This window comes from Salvelinus fontinalis, unplaced genomic scaffold, assembly GCF_029448725.1.
Source record: "Salvelinus fontinalis isolate EN_2023a unplaced genomic scaffold, ASM2944872v1 scaffold_0150, whole genome shotgun sequence".
NCBI lineage: Eukaryota > Metazoa > Chordata > Actinopteri > Salmoniformes > Salmonidae > Salvelinus > Salvelinus fontinalis.
Window position 1 is genome coordinate 173652 of NW_026600359.1, and position 21349 is coordinate 195000.

The window sequence follows — 21349 nt, forward strand, 5'->3', positions numbered from 1 at the left end:
GAGAGGAGATTGCCTGTCTGTCTGACTGGCTGACTGACTGGCTGACTGACTGGTTGACTGGCTGGCTGCTGGAGGAGAGGAGATTGCCTGCCTGTCTGACTGTCTGGCTGCTGGAGGAGAGGAGATTGCCTGTCTGTCTGACTGGCTGGCTGCTGGAGGAGATGTCCTGTCTGTCTGACTGGCTGGCTGCTGGAGGAGAGGAGATTGCCTGTCTGTCTGACTGGCTGGCTGCTGGAGGAGAGGAGATTGCCTGTCTGTCTGACTGGCTGACTGACTGGCTGACTGACTGGTTGACTGGCTGGCTGCTGGAGGAGAGGAGATTGCCTGACCCTATTGTTTGCCTCCGTCTCCTCTCTGTTCTTCAGAGACGAAGGTGTTTTAATGAACTGAAAGGACCCACAGAGAGATGAAAGGGGGAGCAGTGAGGTGTGCTACAACGTGGCAGGAAAAGCAGCAGCTCATCAGGAAATAACAAAGGTGCTGCTTGAAGATAAGGACCGCTGCCGGAGATTAATCCAGCTGCTCTGATTGTTTTCTTTAATAACAGGTCTTGCTACGGCAAGCGATAAGTTTGCTGAGTAATTTGGTTTTCTGGGGAGGGAAGGGGTGCTCAAAACACATTCAGGTGTGATCCGATAATTTATTTCCTTTCCCGCAAAAAAAGAAAAGGAAAAACAGAAACTCTTTGTGTTTTGACTTGCTGCTCTTCTTACGGCCTTTACTTCCCTCCTGGGTTCATGAACTAGCTTTGTTCCAGACAATAAGGAGAGGAGAGTGCAGCGCTTGAGAAAGCAATTTTGTCCTCTCTGCTCACAGGCTCATTGTAGAGGACTCTAGAGACAGGCAGACAGACATGTGCCAGGCAAACAGACAGTCAGGTATCAGGCAGACAGACATGTGCCAGGCAGACAGACAGACAGGCAGGTATCAGGCAGACAGACATGTGCCAGGAAGACAGTCAGACAGGCAGGTATCAGGCAGACAGACATGTGCCAGGCAGACAGACAGACAGACAGGCAGGTATCAGGCAGACAGACATGTGCCAGGCAGATAGGCAGACAGGCAGCAGACAGACAGGCAGCAGACAAACCACTGTGTGACATTTTGATGAGCTTGCAAATTATTGTAAAGAACAATAGATTAAAATCTATTAGTTGACTAATGAAAAGAGGGCATGCAGTCAGACAATGTTAATTTGGTTGAATAAATGAAATATGTAAATAAGGTATAGAAAGGGTGAAATGTTGCTTGCGGTCTATCCCAGAAGCCTTTACAGTTTCTTCCAACATAATCGTTCTGTCTCTCCTCTTGGGGAGCTCACTAGTATACAGGTCAGTTTCTCTAACTACTAAACATATCGGATAACGTGAAGGAAAGCCTTGGTTTACCATTCAGAACAGAAGGAAAGCCTTGGTCGACCATTCAGAACAGAAGGAAAGCCTTGGTCGACCATTCAGAACAGAAGGAAAGCCTTGGTCGACCATTCAGAACAGAAGGAAAGCCTTGGTCGGCCATTCAGAACAGATGGAAAGCCTTGGTCTACCATTCAGAACAGAAGGAAAGCCTTGGTCGACCATTCAGAACAGAAGGAAAGCCTTGGTCGACCATTCAGAACAGAAGGAAAGCCTTGGTCGGTCATTCAGAACAGAAGGAAAGCCTTGGTCGGCCATTCAGAACAGAAGGAAAGCCTTGGTCGGCCATTCAGAACAGAAGGAAAGCCTTGGTCGGCCATTCAGAACAGAAGGAAAGCCTTGGTCGGCCATTCAGAACAGAAGGAAAGCCTTGGTCTACCATTTAGAACAGAAGGAAAGCCTTGGTCGACCATTCAGAACAGAAGGAAAGCCTTGGTCGGCCATTCAGAACAGATGGAAAGCCTTGGTCTACCATTCAGAACAGAAGGAAAGCCTTGGTCGACCATTCAGAACAGAAGGAAAGCCTTGGTCGACCATTCAGAACAGAAGGAAAGCCTTGGTTTACCATTCAGAACAGAAGGAAAGCCTTGGTCGACCATTCAGAACAGAAGGAAAGCCTTGGTTTACCATTCAGAACAGAAGGAAAGCCTTGGTCAACCATTCAGAACAGAAGGAAATTATTCCTGTAAAACAACGACGGTCGCAATAATGTTTATCTCCTCCATATCTAGTGGAGAGTACTATGTTTTTCTCCTCCATATCTAGTGGAGAGTACTATGTTTATCTCCTCCATATCCAGTGGAGAGTACTATGTTTATCTCCTCCATATCTAGTGGAGAGTACTATGTTTATCTCCTCCATATCTAGTGGAGAGTACTGTTTATCTCCTCCATATCTAGTGGAGAGTACTATGTTTATCTCCTCCATATCTAGTGGAGAGTACTATGTTTATCTCCTCCATATCTAGTGGAGAGTACTATGTTTATCTCCTCCATATCTAGTGGAGAGTACTGTTTATCTCCTCCATATCTAGTGGAGAGTACTGTTTATCTCCTCCATATCCAGTGGAGAGTACTGTTTATCTCCTCCATATCTAGTGGAGAGTACTGTTTATCTCCTCCATATCTAGTGGAGAGTACTGTTTATCTCCTCCATATCTAGTGGAGAGTACTATGTTTATCTCCTCCATATCTAGTGGAGAGTACTATGTTTATCTCCTCCCTATCTAGTGGAGAGTACTATGTTTATCTCCTCCATATCTAGTGGAGAGTACTATGTTTATCTCCTCCATATCTAGTGAAGAGTACTATGTTTATCTCCTCCATATCTAGTGGAGAGTACTATGTTTATCTCCTCCATATCTAGTGGAGAGTACTATGTTTATCTCCTCCATATCTAGTGGAGAGTACTATGTTTATCTCCTCCATATCTAGTGGAGAGTACTGTTTATCTCCTCCATATCTAGTGGAGAGTACTATGTTTATCTCCTCCATATTTAGTGGAGAGTACTATGTTTATCTCCTCCATATCTAGTGGAGAGTACTGTTTATCTCCTCCATATCTAGTGGAGAGTACTGTTTATCTCCTCCATATCTAGTGGAGAGTACTATGTTTATCTCCTCCATATCTAGTGGAGAGTACTATGTTTATCTCCTCCATATCTAGTGGAGAGTACTATGTTTATCTCCTCCATATCTAGTGGAGAGTACTGTTTATCTCCTCCATATCTAGTGGAGAGTACTGTTTATCTCCTCCATATCTAGTGGAGAGTACTGTTTATCTCCTCCATATCTAGTGGAGAGTACTGTTTATCTCCTCCATATCTAGTGGAGAGTACTGTTTATCTCCTCCATATCTAGTGGAGAGTACTATGTTTATCTCCTCCATATCTAGTGGAGAGTACTGTTTATCTCCTCCATATCTAGTGGAGAGTACTATGTTTATCTCCTCCATATCTAGTGGAGAGCACTGTTTATCTCCTCCATATCTAGTGGAGAGTACTATGTTTATCTCCTCCATATCTAGTGGAGAGTACTATGTTTATCTCCTCCATATCTAGTGGAGAGTACTATGTTTATCTCCTCCATATCTAGTGGAGAGTACTATGTGTATCTCCTCCATATCTAGTGGAGAGTACTGTTTATCTCCTCCATATCTAGTGGAGAGTACTATGTTTATCTCCTCCATATCTAGTGGAGAGTACTATGTTTATCTCCTCCATATCTAGTGGAGAGTACTGTTTATCTCCTCCATATCTAGTGGAGAGTACTATATTGATCTCCTCCATATCTAGTGGAGAGTACTGTTTATCTCCTCCATATCTAGTGGAGAGTACTATGTTTATCTCCTCCATATCTAGTGGAGAGTACTATGTTTATCTCCTCCATATCTAGTGGAGAGTACTGTTTATCTCCTCCATATCTAGTGGAGAGTACTATGTTTATCTCCTCCATATCTAGTGGAGAGTACTATGTTTATCTCCTCCATATCTAGTGGAGAGTACTGTTTATCTCCTCCATATCTAGTGGAGAGTACTGTTTATCTCCTCCATATCTAGTGGAGAGTACTGTTTATCTCCTCCATATCTAGTGGAGAGTACTATGTTTATCTCCTCCATATCTAGTGGAGAGTACTATGTTTATCTCCTCCATATCTAGTGGAGAGTACTGTTTATCTCCTCCATATCTAGTGGAGAGTACTGTTTATCTCCTCCATATCTAGTGGAGAGTACTATGTTTATCTCCTCCATATCTAGTGGAGAGTACTGTTTATCTCCTCTATATCTAGTGGAGAGTACTGTTTATCTCCTCCATATCTAGTGGAGAGTACTGTTTATCTCCTCCATATCTAGTGGAGAGTACTGTTTATCTCCTCCATATCTAGTGGAGAGTACTGTTTATCTCCTCCATATCTAGTGGAGAGTACTATGTTTATCTCCTCCATATCTAGTGGAGAGTACTGTTTATCTCCTCCATATCTAGTGGAGAGTACTATGTTTATCTCCTCCATATCTAGTGGAGAGTACTGTTTATCTCCTCCATATCTAGTGGAGAGTACTATATTGATCTCCTCCATATCTAGTGGAGAGTACTATGTTTATCTCCTCCATATTTAGTGGAGAGTACTGTTTATCTCCTCCATATCCAGTGGAGAGTACTGTTTATCTCCTCCATATCTAGTGGAGAGTACTATGTTTATCTCCTCCATATCTAGTGGAGAGTACTATGTTTATCTCCTCCATATCTAGTGGAGAGTACTACGTTTATCTCCTCCATATTTAGTGGAGAGTACTATGTTTATCTCCTCCATATCTAGTGGAGAGTACTACGTTTATCTCCTCCATACCTTTGGCAACATAACAAACAGCCTACTGAACAGACACACAAACTCAGTCACACTCCCAAAAGAGGAATCATGAACAGCACCACAGGACAGCACCACAGGACAGCACCACAGAACAGCACCACAGGACAGCACCATAGAACAGCACCACAGAACAGCACCACAGGACAGCACCACAGGACAGCACCACAGAACAGCACCACAGGACAGCACCACAGGACAGCAGAACAGCACCACAGGACAGCACCACAGGACAGCAGAACAGCACCACAGAACAGCACCACAGGACAGCACCACAGGACAGCACCACAGGACAGCACCACAGGACAGCACCACAGGACAGCACCACAGAATAGCACCAGAGAACAGCACCACAGAACAGCATCACAGAACAGCACCACAGGACAGCATCACAGAACAGCAGAACAGCACCACAGGACAGCAGAACAGAACAGCACCACAGGACAGCACCACAGGACAGCAGAACAGAACAGCACCACAGGACAGCACCACAGGACAGCAGAACAGAACAGCACCACAGGACAGCACCACAGAACAACACCACAGAACAACACCACAGGACAGCACCACAGGACAGCACCACAGGACAGCACCACAGAACAGCACCACAGGACAGAACCACAGGACAGCACCACAGGACAGCACCACAGAACAGCACCACAGGACAGCACCACAGGACAGCACCACAGGACAGCATCACAGGACAGCATCACAGGACAGCACCACAGGACAGCACCACAAGACAGCATCACAGGACAGCAGAACAGAACAGCACCACAGGACAGCAGAACAGAACAGCACCACAGAACAGCACCACAGAACAGCACCACAGGACAGCACCACAGGACAGCAGAACAGCACCACAGGACAGCATCACAGAACAGCACCACAGGACAGCACCACAAGACAGCATCACAGGACAGCAGAACAGAACAGCACCACAGAACAGCACCACAGGACAGCACCACAGAACAGCACCATAGGACAGCACCACAGGACAGCAGAACAGAACAGCACCACAGAACAGCACCACAGAACAGCACCACAGGACAGCACCACAGGACAGCAGAACAGCACCACAGGACAGCACCACAGGACAGCACCACAGGACAGCAGAACAGGACAGCAGAACAGCACAGCACCACAGGACAGCACCACAGGATAGCACCACAGGACAGCACCAGAGGACAGCACCACAGGACAGCACCACAGGACAGCACCACAGAACAGCACCACAGGACAGCACCACAGGACAGCACCACAGGACAGCATCACAGAACAGCACCACAGAACAGCACCACAGGACAGCAGAACAGCACCACAGGACAGCAGAACAGAACAGCACCACAGGACAGCAGAACAGGACAGCACCACAGAACAGCACCACAGGACAGCACCACAGGACAGCATCACAGGACAGCACCACAGGACAGCACCACAGGACAGCAGAACAGCACCACAGGACAGCACCGCAGAACAGCACCACAGGACAGCACCACAGAACAGCACCACAGGACAGCACCACAGAACAGCACCACAGGACAGCACCACAGAACAGCACCACAGGACAGCACCACAGGACAGCACCACAGGACAGCACCACAGGACAGCACCACAGGACAGCACCAGATAATGTTTAGTGGCTGTGGTCTGGAACTGCTGTAATGTCAACGTGGCACTAAAGTGTCTCCATTATAGCTGCTCGTCAAATAGCTCCCTATTCCCTACATAGTGCACTACTTTAGAGCCGAGCCCTATGGACCCTGGACAAAAGAAGTGCACTTAGAATAGGGTGCCATTTTGGACACACCCTGTGGCTGTGCCCTGTCTGTATTAATGGGGTTTTAGACTGGGTGGAACATCCTGTGGTCTGTCTGTATTAATGGGGTTTTAGACTGGGTAGAACATCCTGTGGCCTGTCTGTATTAATGGGGTTTTAGACTGGGTAGAACATCCTGTGGTCTGTCTGTATTAATGGGGTTATAGACTGGGTAGAACATCCTGTGCCCTGTCTGTATTAATGGGGTTTTAGACTGGGTAGAACATCCTGTGGCCTGTCTGTATTAATGGGGTATTAGACTGGGTAGAACATCCTGTGGCCTGTCTGTATTAATGGGGTATTAGACTGGGTAGAACATCCTGTGGCCTGTCTGTATTAATGGGGTTTTAGACTGGGTAGAACATCCTGTGGCCTGTCTGTATTAATGGGGTTTTAGACTGGGTAGAACATCCTGTGGCCTGTCTGTATTAATGGGGTTATAGACTGGGTAGAACATCCTGTGGCCTGTCTGTATTAATGGGGTTTTAGACTGGGTAGAACATCCTGTGGCCTGTCTGTATTAATGGGGTTTTAGACTGGGTAGAACCTCCTGTGGTCTGTCTGTATTAATGGGGTTATAGACTGGGTAGAACATCCTGTGCCCTGTCTGTATTAATGGGGTTTTAGACTGGGTAGAACATCCTGTGGCATGTCTGTATTAATGGGGGTTTTAGACTGGGTAGAACATCCTGTGGCCTGTCTGTATTAATGGGGTTTTAGACTGGGTAGAACATCTTGTGGCCTGTCTGTATTAATGGGGTTTTAGACTGGGTAGAACATCCTGTGGCCTGTCTGTATTAATGGGGTTTTAGACTGGGTAGAACATCCTGTGGCCTGTCTGTATTAATGGGGTTTTAGACTGGGTAGAACATCCTGTGGTCTGTCTGTATTAATGGGGTTTTAGACTGGGTAGAACATCCTGTGGTCTGTCTGTATTAATGGGGTTTTAGACTGGGTAGAACATCCTGTGGTCTGTCTGTATTATTGGGGTTTTAGACTGGGCATCTGGAATTAACAACATGATGATAAAAATGAAGATATATATATATAACAACAGGAGCAGGAAGTCCACACGAGACGGTCGATGAGCTGCTCGGCTCACAGCAGACAGTGTAGGGACCAATCAGAACAATTCTAATTCACAGCTCTGCAAAAAACCCTAATTGGTTTGAAGTAAATCGATATGAGCTGGCAGCTACCCACAGTCCGCCAGGCTCCTTCTGCTATTAGCTCATTGATTGGTCCGTACTAATTGAAGGTATGGCTATTACAGGGTGAAGTCCATCTCCACAGGAGCAGAGTTCACTTATCTGTGGTTTGAATCCTAAAGTGCTTTAGCAATACCATCAACTTAGTTCTAAAGTGTTTAACTGGTGTTTAATGAATCCTATTGTTTGTCAGTGCAGTAGATGTGAATGTGAGGAGGATGAGAGATGTTCTCTGGACAGTAATTACACTGAACAGCATTACTGCTGCAGGAATGGAGCCTTCAGTTCAGTCAGGTCAACCGTCTCTGCTGGTCTTCGCTCGCCACCTAGTGGTGGAACCACGCATTACACATCTACTGTTTATTACCTTCATGGTGGACTTCAACTCATTACACCTCACCTGACCTCATTACACCTGACATGACCTCATTACACTTGACTGACTAGATAACAGAAACAAGTTCTGATCAATCAAATTTAGTTAAATTACAATTCAGACTCATTCAATTAAAAAAAAAAAAAGTTATTTATTTATTTAGAAAAAATATATGTAGCTATAAATACATTCTCATATTGTAAACAAAGTCTGTAAATAGACAGTATAAAGATAAAAGATTGTAGTGACGGGGGGGATCAATAGGTACATATCAGGATATGACATGTTTGGACAATGGGGATCAATAGGTACATATCAGGATATGATATGTTTGGACAATGGGGATCAATAGGTACATATCAGGATATGACATGTTATGATATGTTTAGGCGATGGGAATCACAATAAAATCACAGTATCGCAATACATACAGAATGGTGAGAATCGCAATACATATGGTATCAACACCTCAGTATGGTGATAACATGGTATGCTGAGGTCCCTGGTAACTCAATACATATGTATCAACACCTCAGTATGGTGATAACATGGTATGCTGAGGTCCCTGGTAACTCAATATATATGGTATCAACACCTCAGTATGGTGCTAACATGGTATGCTGAGGTCCCTGGTAACTCAATACATATGGTATCAACACCTCAGTATGGTGCTAACATGGTATGCTGAGGTCCCTGGTAACTCAATACATATGGTATCAACACCTCAGTATGGTGATAACATGGTATGCTGAGGTCCCTGGTAACTCAATACATATGGTATCAACACCTCAGTATGGTGATAACATGGTATGCTGAGGTCCCTGGTAACTCAATACATATGGTATCAACACCTCAGTATGGTGATAACATGGTATGCTGAGGTCCCTGGTAACTCAATACATATGGTATCAACACCTCAGTATGGTGATAACATGGTATGCTGAGGTCCCTGGTAACTCAATACATATGGTATCAACACCTCAGTATGGTGATAACATGGTATGCTGAGGTCCCTGGTAACTCAATACATATGGTATCAACACCTCAGTATGGTGATAACATGGTATGCTGAGGTCCCTGGTAACTCAATACATATGGTATCAACACCTCAGTATGGTGCTAACATGGTATGCTGAGGTCCCTGGTAACTCAATACATATGGTATCAACACCTCAGTATGGTGATAACATGGTATGCTGAGGTCCCTGGTAACTCAATACATATGGTATCAACACCTCAGTATGGTGATAACATGGTATGCTGAGGTCCCTGGTAACTCAATACATATGGTATCAACACCTCAGTATGGTGATAACATGGTATGCTGAGGTCCCTGGTAACTCAATACATATGGTATCAACACCTCAGTATGGTGATAACATGGTATGCTGAGGTCCCTGGTAACTCAATACATATGGTATCAACACCTCAGTATGGTGATAACATGGTATGCTGAGGTCCCTGGTAACTCAATACATATGGTATCAACACCTCAGTATGGTGATAACATGGTATGCTGAGGTCCCTGGTAATTCAATACATATGGTATCAACCCCTCAGTATGGTGATAACATGGTATGCTGAGGTCCTTGGTAACTCAATACATATGGCATCAACACCTCAGTATGGTGATAACATGGTATGCTGAGGTCCCTGGTAACTCAATACATATGGTATCAACACCTCAGTATGGTGATAACATGGTATGCTGAGGTCCCTGGTAACTCAATACATATGTATCAACACCTCAGTATGGTGCTAACATGGTATGCTGAGGTCCCTGGTAACTCAATACATATGGTATCAACACCTCAGTATGGTGATAACATGGTATGCTGAGGTCCCTGGTAACTCAATACATATGTATCAACACCTCAGTATGGTGATAACATGGTATGCTGAGGTCCCTGGTAACTCAATACATATGTATCAACACCTCAGTATGGTGATAACATGGTATGCTGAGGTCCCTGGTAACTCAATACATATGGTATCAACACCTCAGTATGGTGATAACATGGTATGCTGAGGTCCCTGGTAACTCAATATATATGGTATCAGCACCTCAGTATGGTGATAACATGGTATGCTGAGGTCCCTGGTAACTCAATACATATGGTATCAACACCTCAGTATGGTGATAACATGGTATGCTGAGGTCCCTGGTAACTCAATACATATGGTATCAACACCTCAGTATGGTGATAACATGGTATGCTGAGGTCCCTGGTAACTCAATACATATGGTATCAACACCTCAGTATGGTGATAACATGGTATGCTGAGGTCCCTGGTAACTCAATACATATGGCATCAACACCTCAGTATGGTGATAACATGGTATGCTGAGGTCCCTGGTAACTCAATACATATGGTATCAACACCTCAGTATGGTGATAACATGGTATGCTGAGGTCCCTGGTAACTCAATACATATGGTATCAACACCTCAGTATGGTGATAACATGGTATGCTGAGGTCCCTGGTAACTCAATACATATGGTATCAACACCTCAGTATGGTGATAACATGGTATGCTGAGGTCCCTGGTAACTCAATACATATGGTATCAACACCTCAGTATGGTGATAACATGGTATGCTGAGGTCCCTGGTAACTCAATACATATGGTATCAACACCTCAGTATGGTGATAACATGGTATGCTGAGGTCCCTGGTAACTCAATACATATGGTATCAACACCTCAGTATGGTGATAACATGGTATGCTGAGGTCCCTGGTAACTCAATACATATGGTATCAACACCTCAGTATGGTGATAACATGGTATGCTGAGGTCCCTGGTAACTCAATACATATGGTATCAACACCTCAGTATGGTGCTAACATGGTATGCTGAGGTCCCTGGTAACTCAATACATATGTATCAACACCTCAGTATGGTGATAACATGGTATGCTGAGGTCCCTGGTAACTCAATACATATGGCATCAACACCTCAGTATGGTGATAACATGGTATGCTGAGGTCCCTGGTAACTCAATACATATGGTATCAACACCTCAGTATGGTGATAACATGGTATGCTGAGGTCCCTGGTAACTCAATACATATGGTATCAACACCTCAGTATGGTGATAACATGGTATGCTGAGGTCCCTGGTAACTCAATACATATGGTATCAACACCTCAGTATGGTGATAACATGGTATGCTGAGGTCCCTGGTAACTCAATACATATGGTATCAACACCTCAGTATGGTGATAACATGGTATGCTGAGGTCCCTGGTAACTCAATACATATGGTATCAACACCTCAGTATGGTGCTAACATGGTATGCTGAGGTCCCTGGTAACTCAATACATATGGTATCAACACCTCAGTATGGTGCTAACATGGTATGCTGAGGTCCCTGGTAACTCAATACATATGGTATCAACACCTCAGTATGGTGATAACATGGTATGCTGAGGTCCCTGGTAACTCAATACATATGGTATCAACACCTCAGTATGGTGCTAACATGGTATGCTGAGGTCCCTGGTAACTCAATACATATGGTATCAACACCTCAGTATGGTGATAACATGGTATGCTGAGGTCCCTGGTAACTCAATACATATGGTATCAACACCTCAGTATGGTGATAACATGGTATGCTGAGGTCCCTGGTAACTCAATACATATGGTATCAACACCTCAGTATGGTGCTAACATGGTATGCTGAGGTCCCTGGTAACTCAATACATATGGTATCAACACCTCAGTATGGTGATAACATGGTATGCTGAGGTCCCTGGTAACTCAATACATATGGTATCAACACCTCAGTATGGTGATAACATGGTATGCTGAGGTCCCTGGTAACTCAATACATATGGTATCAACACCTCAGTATGGTGATAACATGGTATGCTGAGGTCCCTGGTAACTCAATACATATGGTATCAACACCTCAGTATGGTGATAACATGGTATGCTGAGGTCCCTGGTAACTCAATACATATGGTATCAACACCTCAGTATGGTGATAACATGGTATGCTGAGGTCCCTGGTAACTCAATACATATGGTATCAACACCTCAGTATGGTGATAACATGGTATGCTGAGGTCCCTGGTAACTCAATACATATGGTATCAACACCTCAGTATGGTGATAACATGGTATGCTGAGGTCCCTGGTAACTCAATACATATGGTATCAACACCTCAGTATGGTGATAACATGGTATGCTGAGGTCCCTGGTAATTCCCAGCTCGACAACATTGCCCAAAAGAGGAATGTTTAAAGGTATCGGTACTATGACTCCAACTTGATGTTCCTCCAGCGGTGGGGGCGTGTCAAAGGTTAGAGGTCAGGGGTCAGAGTACAGAACGATACTTGCAGGCGAACATCACCCAGACGGCACAGGCAGACTCCGGGTACGCAAACACCCGGACGCGCACCGCCAGCCTCACGTGGTCCCCACGGCAACACACTATCTCATCGCAGAACGGAGACCTGCCCAAACAACGACAGTCACACATCACTTCAGTATCCATGACGACACACACTTCTCCTGTCGTTCAGCTCTTCATTGATCTGATCAACTTATAAAAGTGTGAGGTGTTAATAGGCTGGAAATATTCAGTGTTGCTGTGCATTGCTATAGTTACCTGAGGCAGGTAGCGAAGGCTCGACTTGTGTTGCGGTGCGTTGCTATAGTTACCTGAGGCAGGTAGCGAAGGCTCGACATGTGTTGCGCTGCGTTGCTATAGTTACCTGAGGCAGGTAGCGAAGGCTCGACATGTGTTGCGCTGCGTTGCTATAGTTACCTGAGGCAGGTAGCGAAGGCTCGACTTGTGTTGCGGTGCGTTGCTATAGTTACCTGAGGCAGGTAGCGAAGGCTCGACATGTGTTGCGCTGCGTTGCTATAGTTACCTGAGGCAGGTAGCGAAGGCTCGACTTGTGTTGCGGTGCGTTGCTATAGTTACCTGAGGCAGGTAGCGAAGGCTCGACTTGTGTTGCGGTGCGTTGCTATAGTTACCTGAGGCAGGTAGCGAAGGCTCGACATGTGTTGCGGTGCGTTGCTATAGTTACCTGAGGCAGGTAGCGAAGGCTCGACATGTGTTGCGGTGCGTTGCTATAGTTAACAGAGGCAAGTAGCGAAGGCTCGACATGTGTTGCGGTGCGTTGCTATAGTTACCTGAGGCAGGTAGCGAAGGCTCGACGTGTGTTGCGGTGCGTTGCTATAGTTACCTGAGGCAGGTAGGGAAGGCTCGACATGTGTTGCGGTGCGTTGCTATAGTTACCTGAGGCAGGTAGGGAAGGCTCGACATGTGTTGCGGTGCGTTGCTATAGTTACCTGAGGAAAGTAGCGAAGGCTCGACAAGTGTTGCAGTGCGTTGCTATAGTTACCTGAGGCAGGTAGCGAAGGGTCGACATGTGTTGTGGTGCGTTGCTATAGTTACCTGAGGAAAGTAGCGAAGGCTCGACAAGTGTTGCAGTGCGTTGCTATAGTTACCTGAGGCAGGTAGCGAAGGCTCGACATGTGTTGCGGTGCGTTGCTATAGTTACCTGAGGCAGGTAGCGAAGGCTCGACGTGTGTTGCTGTGCGTTGCTATAGTTACCTGAGGCAGGTAGCGAAGGCTCGACGTGTGTTGCTGTGCGTTGCTATAGTTACCTGAGGCAGGTAGCGAAGGCTCGGCGTGCGCTGAGGTGCGTTGCTATAGTTACCTGAGGCAGGTAGCGAAGACTCAACGTGTGTTGCTGTGCATTGCTATAGTTACCTGAGGCAGTTAGCGAAGGCTCGACGTGTGTTGCGGTGCGTTGCTATAGTTACCTGAGGCAGGTAGCGAAGGCTCGACGTGTGTTGCGGTGCGTTGCTATAGTTACCTGAGGCAGGTAGCGAAGGCTCGGCGTGCGTTGCGATGCAGGAAGTGGATAGGGAAACCTTTGAAGGTGTGTCCGTCCGGCACCGCCCTCCGCACAGCGTCCTGGAACTCCTCGTTCCCGCAGGAAGTCCCCGTGCACCGCTCCAGCTCGTACGCCGCCAGGGCGGAGGACAGGACGTAGGACAAGTGGTCATCCCATACTGTGGCCAGACCCAGGTCCTGGAAGGACACACAGAGATCTACTATAATACAGGTCCTGGAAGGACACAGAGAGATCTACTATAATACAGGTCCTGGAGGAGACACAGAGATCTACTATAATACAGGTCCTGGAGGAGGGAGACACAGAGATCTACTATAATACAGGTCCTGGAGGAGGGAGACACAGAGATCTACTATAATACCGGTCCTGGAGGAGGGAGACACAGAGATCTACTATAATACAGGTCCTGGAGAGAGACACAGAGATCTACTATAATACAGGTCCTGGACACAGAGATCTACTATAATACAGGTCCTGGAGGAGGGAGACACAGAGATCTACTATAATACAGGTCCTGGAGGAGGGAGACACAGAGATCTACTATAATACAGGTCCTGGAGGAGACACAGAGATCTACTATAATACAGGTCCTGGAGGAGACACAGAGATCTACTATAATACAGGTCCTGGAGGGAGACACAGAGATCTACTATAATACAGGTCCTGGAAGGACACAGAGATCTACTATAATACAGGTCCTGGAGAGAGACACAGAGATCTACTATAATACAGGTCCTGGAGGGAGACACAGAGATCTACTATAATACAGGTCCTGGAGGGAGACACAGAGATCTACTATAATACAGGTCCTGGAGGAGACACAGAGATCTACTATAATACAGGTCCTGGAGAGAGACAGAGATCGACTATAATACAGGTCCTGGAGGAGACACAGAGATCTACTATAATACAGGTCCTGGAGAGAGACACAGAGATCTACTATAATACAGGTCCTGGAGGAGACACAGAGATCTACTATAATACAGGTCCTGGAGGAGACACAGAGATCTACTATAATACAGGTCCTGGAAGGAGACACAGAGATCTACTATAATACAGGTCCTGGAGGAGACACAGAGATCTACTATAATACAGGTCCTGGAGGAGACACAGAGATCTACTATAATACAGGTCCTGGAGGGAGACACAGAGATCTACTATAATACAGGTCCTGGAGGGAGACACAGAGATCTACTATAATACAGGTCCTGGAGGAGACACATAGATCTACTATAATACAGGTCCTGGAGGAGAGAGACACAGAGATCTACTATTATACAGGTCCTGGAGGAGACACAGAGATCTACTATAATACAGGTCCTGGAGGAGACACAGAGATCTACTATAATACAGGTCCTGGAGGAGGGAGACACAGAGATCTACTATAATACAGGTCCTGGAGGAGGGAGACACAGAGATCTACTATAATACAGGTCCTGGAGGAGGGAGACACAGAGATCTACTATAATACAGGTCCTGGAGGAGGGAGACACAGAGATCTACTATAATACAGGTCCTGGAGGAGGGAGACACAGAGATCTACTATAATACAGGTCCTGGAGGAGGGAGACACAGAGATCTACTATAATACAGGTCCTGGAGGAGGGAGACACAGAGATCTACTATAATACCGGTCCTGGAGGAGGGAGACACAGAGATCTACTATAATACCGGTCCTGGAGGGAGACACAGAGATCTACTATAATACAGGTCCTGGAGGAGACACAGAGATCTACTATAATACAGGTCCTGGAGGAGGGAGACACAGAGATCTACTATAATACAGGTCCTGGAAGGAGACACAGAGATCTACTATAATACAGGTCCTGGAGGAGACACAGAGATCTACTATAATACAGGTCCTGGAGGAGACACAGAGATCTACTATAATACAGGTCCTGGAGGGAGACACAGAGATCTACTATAATACAGGTCCTGGAGGGAGACACAGAGATCTACTATAATACAGGTCCTGGAGGAGACACATAGATCTACTATAATACAGGTCCTGGAGGAGAGAGACACAGAGATCTACTATAATACAGGTCCTGGAGGAGACACAGAGATCTACTATAATACAGGTCCTGGAGGAGACACAGAGATCTACTATAATACAGGTCCTGGAGGAGGGAGACACAGAGATCTACTATAATACAGGTCCTGGAGGAGGGAGACACAGAGATCTACTATAATACAGGTCCTGGAGGAGACACAGAGATCTACTATAATACAGGTCCTGGAGGAGACACAGAGATCTACTATAATACAGGTCCTGGAGGGAGACACAGAGATCTACTATAATACAGGTCCTGGAGGAGGGAGACACAGAGATCTACTATAATACAGGTCCTGGAGGAGGGAGACACAGAGATCTACTATAATACAGGTCCTGGAGGAGACACAGAGATCTACTATAATACAGGTCCTGGAGGAGACACAGAGATCTACTATAATACAGGTCCTGGAGGAGACACAGAGATCTACTATAATACAGGTCCTGGAGGAGGGAGACACAGAGATCTACTATAATACAGGTCCTGGAGGAGACACAGAGATCTACTATAATACAGGTCCTGGAGGAGACACAGATCTACTATAATACAGGTCCTGGAAGGACACACAGAGATCTACTATAATACAGGTCCTGGAGGAGACACAGAGATCTACTATAATACAGGTCCTGGAGGAGACACAGAGATCTACTATAATACAGGTCCTGGAGGAGACACAGAGATCTACTATAATACAGGTCCTGGAGGGAGACACAGAGATCTACTATAATACAGGTCCTGGAGGAGACACAGAGATCTACTATAATACAGGTCCTGGAGGAGGGAGACACAGAGATCTACTATAATACCGGTCCTGGAGGAGGGAGACACAGAGATCTACTATAATACAGGTCCTGGAGGAGACACAGAGATCTACTATAATACAGGTCCTGGAGGGAGACACAGAGATCTACTATAATACAGGTCCTGGAGAGAGACACAGAGATCTACTATAATACAGGTCCTGGAGGAGGGAGACACAGAGATCTACTATAATACAGGTCCTGGAGGAGGGAGACACAGAGATCTACTATAATACCGGTCCTGGAGGAGGGAGACACAGAGATCTACTATAATACAGGTCCTGGAGGAGGGAGACACAGAGATCTACTATAATACCGGTCCTGGAGGAGGGAGACACAGAGATCTACTATAATACAGGTCCTGGAGGAGACACAGAGATCTACTATAATACAGGTCCTGGAGGAGGGAGACACAGAACCCTACTATAATACAGGTCCTGGAGGAGGGAGACACAGAGATCTACTATAATACCGGTCCTGGAGGAGGGAGACACAGAGATCTACTATAATACCGGTCCTGGAGGAGGGAGACACAGAGATCTACTATAATACAGGTCCTGGAGGAGACACAGAGATCTACTATAATACAGGTCCTGGAGGGAGACACAGAGATCTACTATAATACAGGTCCTGGAGGAGGGAGACACAGAGATCTACTATAATACAGGTCCTGGAGGAGACACAGAGATCTACTATAATACAGGTCCTGGAGGAGACACAGAGATCTACTATAATACAGGTCCTGGAGGAGACACAGAGATCTACTATAATACAGGTCCTGGAGGAGGGAGACACAGAGATCTACTATAATACAGGTCCTGGAGGAGACACAGAGATCTACTATAATACAGGTCCTGGAGGAGACACAGATCTACTATAATACAGGTCCTGGAAGGACACACAGAGATCTACTATAATACAGGTCCTGGAGGAGACACAGAGATCTACTATAATACAGGTCCTGGAGGAGACACAGAGATCTACTATAATACAGGTCCTGGAGGAGACACAGAGATCTACTATAATACAGGTCCTGGAGGGAGACACAGAGATCTACTATAATACAGGTCCTGGAGGAGACACAGAGATCTACTATAATACAGGTCCTGGAGGAGGGAGACACAGAGATCTACTATAATACCGGTCCTGGAGGAGGGAGACACAGAGATCTACTATAATACAGGTCCTGGAGGGAGACACAGAGATCTACTATAATACAGGTCCTGGAGAGAGACACAGAGATCTACTATAATACAGGTCCTGGAGGAGGGAGACACAGAGATCTACTATAATACAGGTCCTGGAGGAGGGAGACACAGAGATCTACTATAATACCGGTCCTGGAGGAGGGAGACACAGAGATCTACTATAATACCGGTCCTGGAGGAGGGAGACACAGAGATCTACTATAATACAGGTCCTGGAGGAGACACAGAGATCTACTATAATACAGGTCCTGGAGGAGACACAGAGATCTACTATAATACAGGTCCTGGAGGAGACACAGAGATCTACTATAATACAGGTCCTGGAAGGAGACACAGAGATCTACTATAATACAGGTCCTGGAGGAGACAAACAGAGATCTACTATAATACAGGTCCTGGAGGAGACACACAGAGATCTACTATAATACAGGTCCTGGAGGGAGACACAGAGATCTACTATAATACAGGTCCTGGAGAGAGACACAGAGATCTACTATAATACAGGTCCTGGAGAGACACAGAGATCTACTATAATACAGGTCCTGGAGGAGACACAGAGATCTACTATAATACAGGTCCTGGAGAGAGACAGAGATCTACTATAATACAGGTCCTGGAGAGAGACAGAGATCTACTATAATACAGGTCCTGGAGAGAGACACAGAGATCTACTATAATACAGGTCCTGGAGAGAGACACAGAGATCTACTATAATACAGGTCCTGGAGGAGACACAGAGATCTACTATAATACAGGTCCTGGAGGAGGGAGACACAGAGATCTACTATAATACAGGTCCTGGAGGAGGGAGACACAGAGATCTACTATAATACAGGTCCTGGAAGGAGACACAGAGATCTACTATAATACAGGTCCTGGAGGAGACACAGAGATCTACTATAATACAGGTCCTGGAAGGAGACACAGAGATCTACTATAATACAGGTCCTGGAGGGAGACACAGAGATCTACTATAATACAGGTCCTGGAGGAGACACAGAGATCTACTATAATACAGGTCCTGGAGGGAGACACAGAGATCTACTATAATACAGGTCCTGGAGGAGACACAGAGATCTACTATAATACAGGTCCTGGAGGAGACACAGAGATCTACTATAATACAGGTCCTGGAGGGAGACACAGAGATCTACTATAATACAGGTCCTGGAGGAGACACATAGATCTACTATAATACAGGTCCTGGAGGGAGACACAGAGATCTACTATAATACAGGTCCTGGAGGAGACACAGAGATCTACTATAATACAGGTCCTGGAGAGAGACACAGAGATCTACTATAATACAGGTCCTGGAGGGAGACACAGAGATCTACTATAATACAGGTCCTGGAGGAGGGAGACACAGAGATCTACTATAATACCGGTCCTGGAGGAGGGAGACACAGAGATCTACTATAATACAGGTCCTGGAGGAGACACAGAGATCTACTATAATACAGGTCCTGGAGGAGGGAGACACAGAGATCTACTATAATACAGGTCCTGGAGGAGACACAGAGATCTACTATAATACAGGTCCTGGAGAGAGACACAGAGATCTACTATAATACAGGTCCTGGAGGAGGGAGACACAGAGATCTACTATAATACAGGTCCTGGAGGAGGGAGACACAGAGATCTACTATAATACCGGTCCTGGAGGAGGGAGACACAGAGATCTACTATAATACAGGTCCTGGAGGGAGACACAGAGATCTACTATAATACAGGTCCTGGAGGAGGGAGACACAGAGATCTACTATAATACAGGTCCTGGAAGGAGACACAGAGATCTACTATAATACAGGTCCTGGAGGAGACACAGAGATCTACTATAATACAGGTCCTGGAGGAGACACAGAGATCTACTATAATACAGGTCCTGGAGGAGACACAGAGATCTACTATAATACAGGTCCTGGAGGAGACACAGAGATCTACTATAATACAGGTCCTGGAGGGAGACACAGAGATCTACTATAATACAGGTCCTGGAGGAGACACAGAGATCTACTATAATACAGGTCCTGGAGGAGACACAGATATCTACTATAATACAGGTCCTGGAAGGACACACAGAGATCTACTATAATACAGGTCCTGGAGGAGACACAGAGATCTACTATAATACAGGTCCTGGAGGAGACACAGAGATCTACTATAATACAGGTCCTGGAGGAGACACAGAGATCTACTATAATACAGGTCCTGGAGGGAGACACAGAGATCTACTATAATACAGGTCCTGGAGGAGACACAGAGATCTACTATAATACAGGTCCTGGAGGAGGGAGACACAGAGATCTACTATAATACCGGTCCTGGAGGAGGGAGACACAGAGATCTACTATAATACAGGTCCTGGAGGAGGGAGACACAGAGATCTACTATAATACCGGTCCTGGAGGAGGGAGACACAGAGATCTACTATAATACAGGTCCTGGAGGGAGACACAGAGATCTACTATAATACAGGTCCTGGAGGAGGGAGACACAGAGATCTACTATAATACAGGTCCTGGAAGGAGACACAGAGATCTACTATAATACAGGTCCTGGAGGAGACACAGAGATCTACTATAATACAGGTCCTGGAGGAGACACAGAGATCTACTATAATACAGGTCCTGGAGGAGACACAGAGATCTACTATAATACAGGTCCTGGAGGAGACACAGAGATCTACTATAATACAGGTCCTGGAGGGAGATACAGAGATCTACTATAATACAGGTCCTGGAGGAGACACAGAGATCTACTATAATACAGGTCCTGGAGGAGACACAGATATCTACTATAATACAGGTCCTGGAAGGACACACAGAGATCTACTATAATACAGGTCCTGGAGGAGACACAGAGATCTACTATAATACAGGTCCTGGAGGAGACACAGAGATCTACTATAATACAGGTCCTGGAGGAGACACAGAGATCTACTATAATACAGGTCCTGGAGGGAGACACAGAGATCTACTATAATACAGGTCCTGGAGGAGACACAGAGATCTACTATAATACAGGTCCTGGAGGAGGGAGACACAGAGATCTACTATAATACCGGTCCTGGAGGAGGGAGACACAGAGATCTACTATAATACAGGTCCTGGAGGAGACACAGAGATCTACTATAATACAGGTCCTGGAGGGAGACACAGAGATCTACTATAATACAGGTCCTGGAGGAGACACAGAGATCTACTATAATACAGGTCCTGGAGG

General features: G+C 45.7%; 1 protein-coding gene across 1 annotated transcript in view; it reads right to left on the reverse strand.

Moving 5' to 3' along the window:
- Positions 1-8309: 8309 nt before the first annotated feature.
- The window catches only part of LOC129843506 (centrosomal protein of 76 kDa-like), a 61439-nt gene continuing 48399 nt past the window's right edge, over positions 8310-21349 (reverse strand). Inside the window, exons 11-12 of the mRNA XM_055912263.1 lie at positions 14021-14238; positions 8310-12646 (exon numbers count right to left, since the gene is read on the reverse strand). Coding sequence (XP_055768238.1) covers positions 12508-12646; positions 14021-14238 — 357 coding nt within the window. The 3' untranslated portion in view covers positions 8310-12507. The remainder of the gene's footprint in view (positions 12647-14020; positions 14239-21349) is intronic.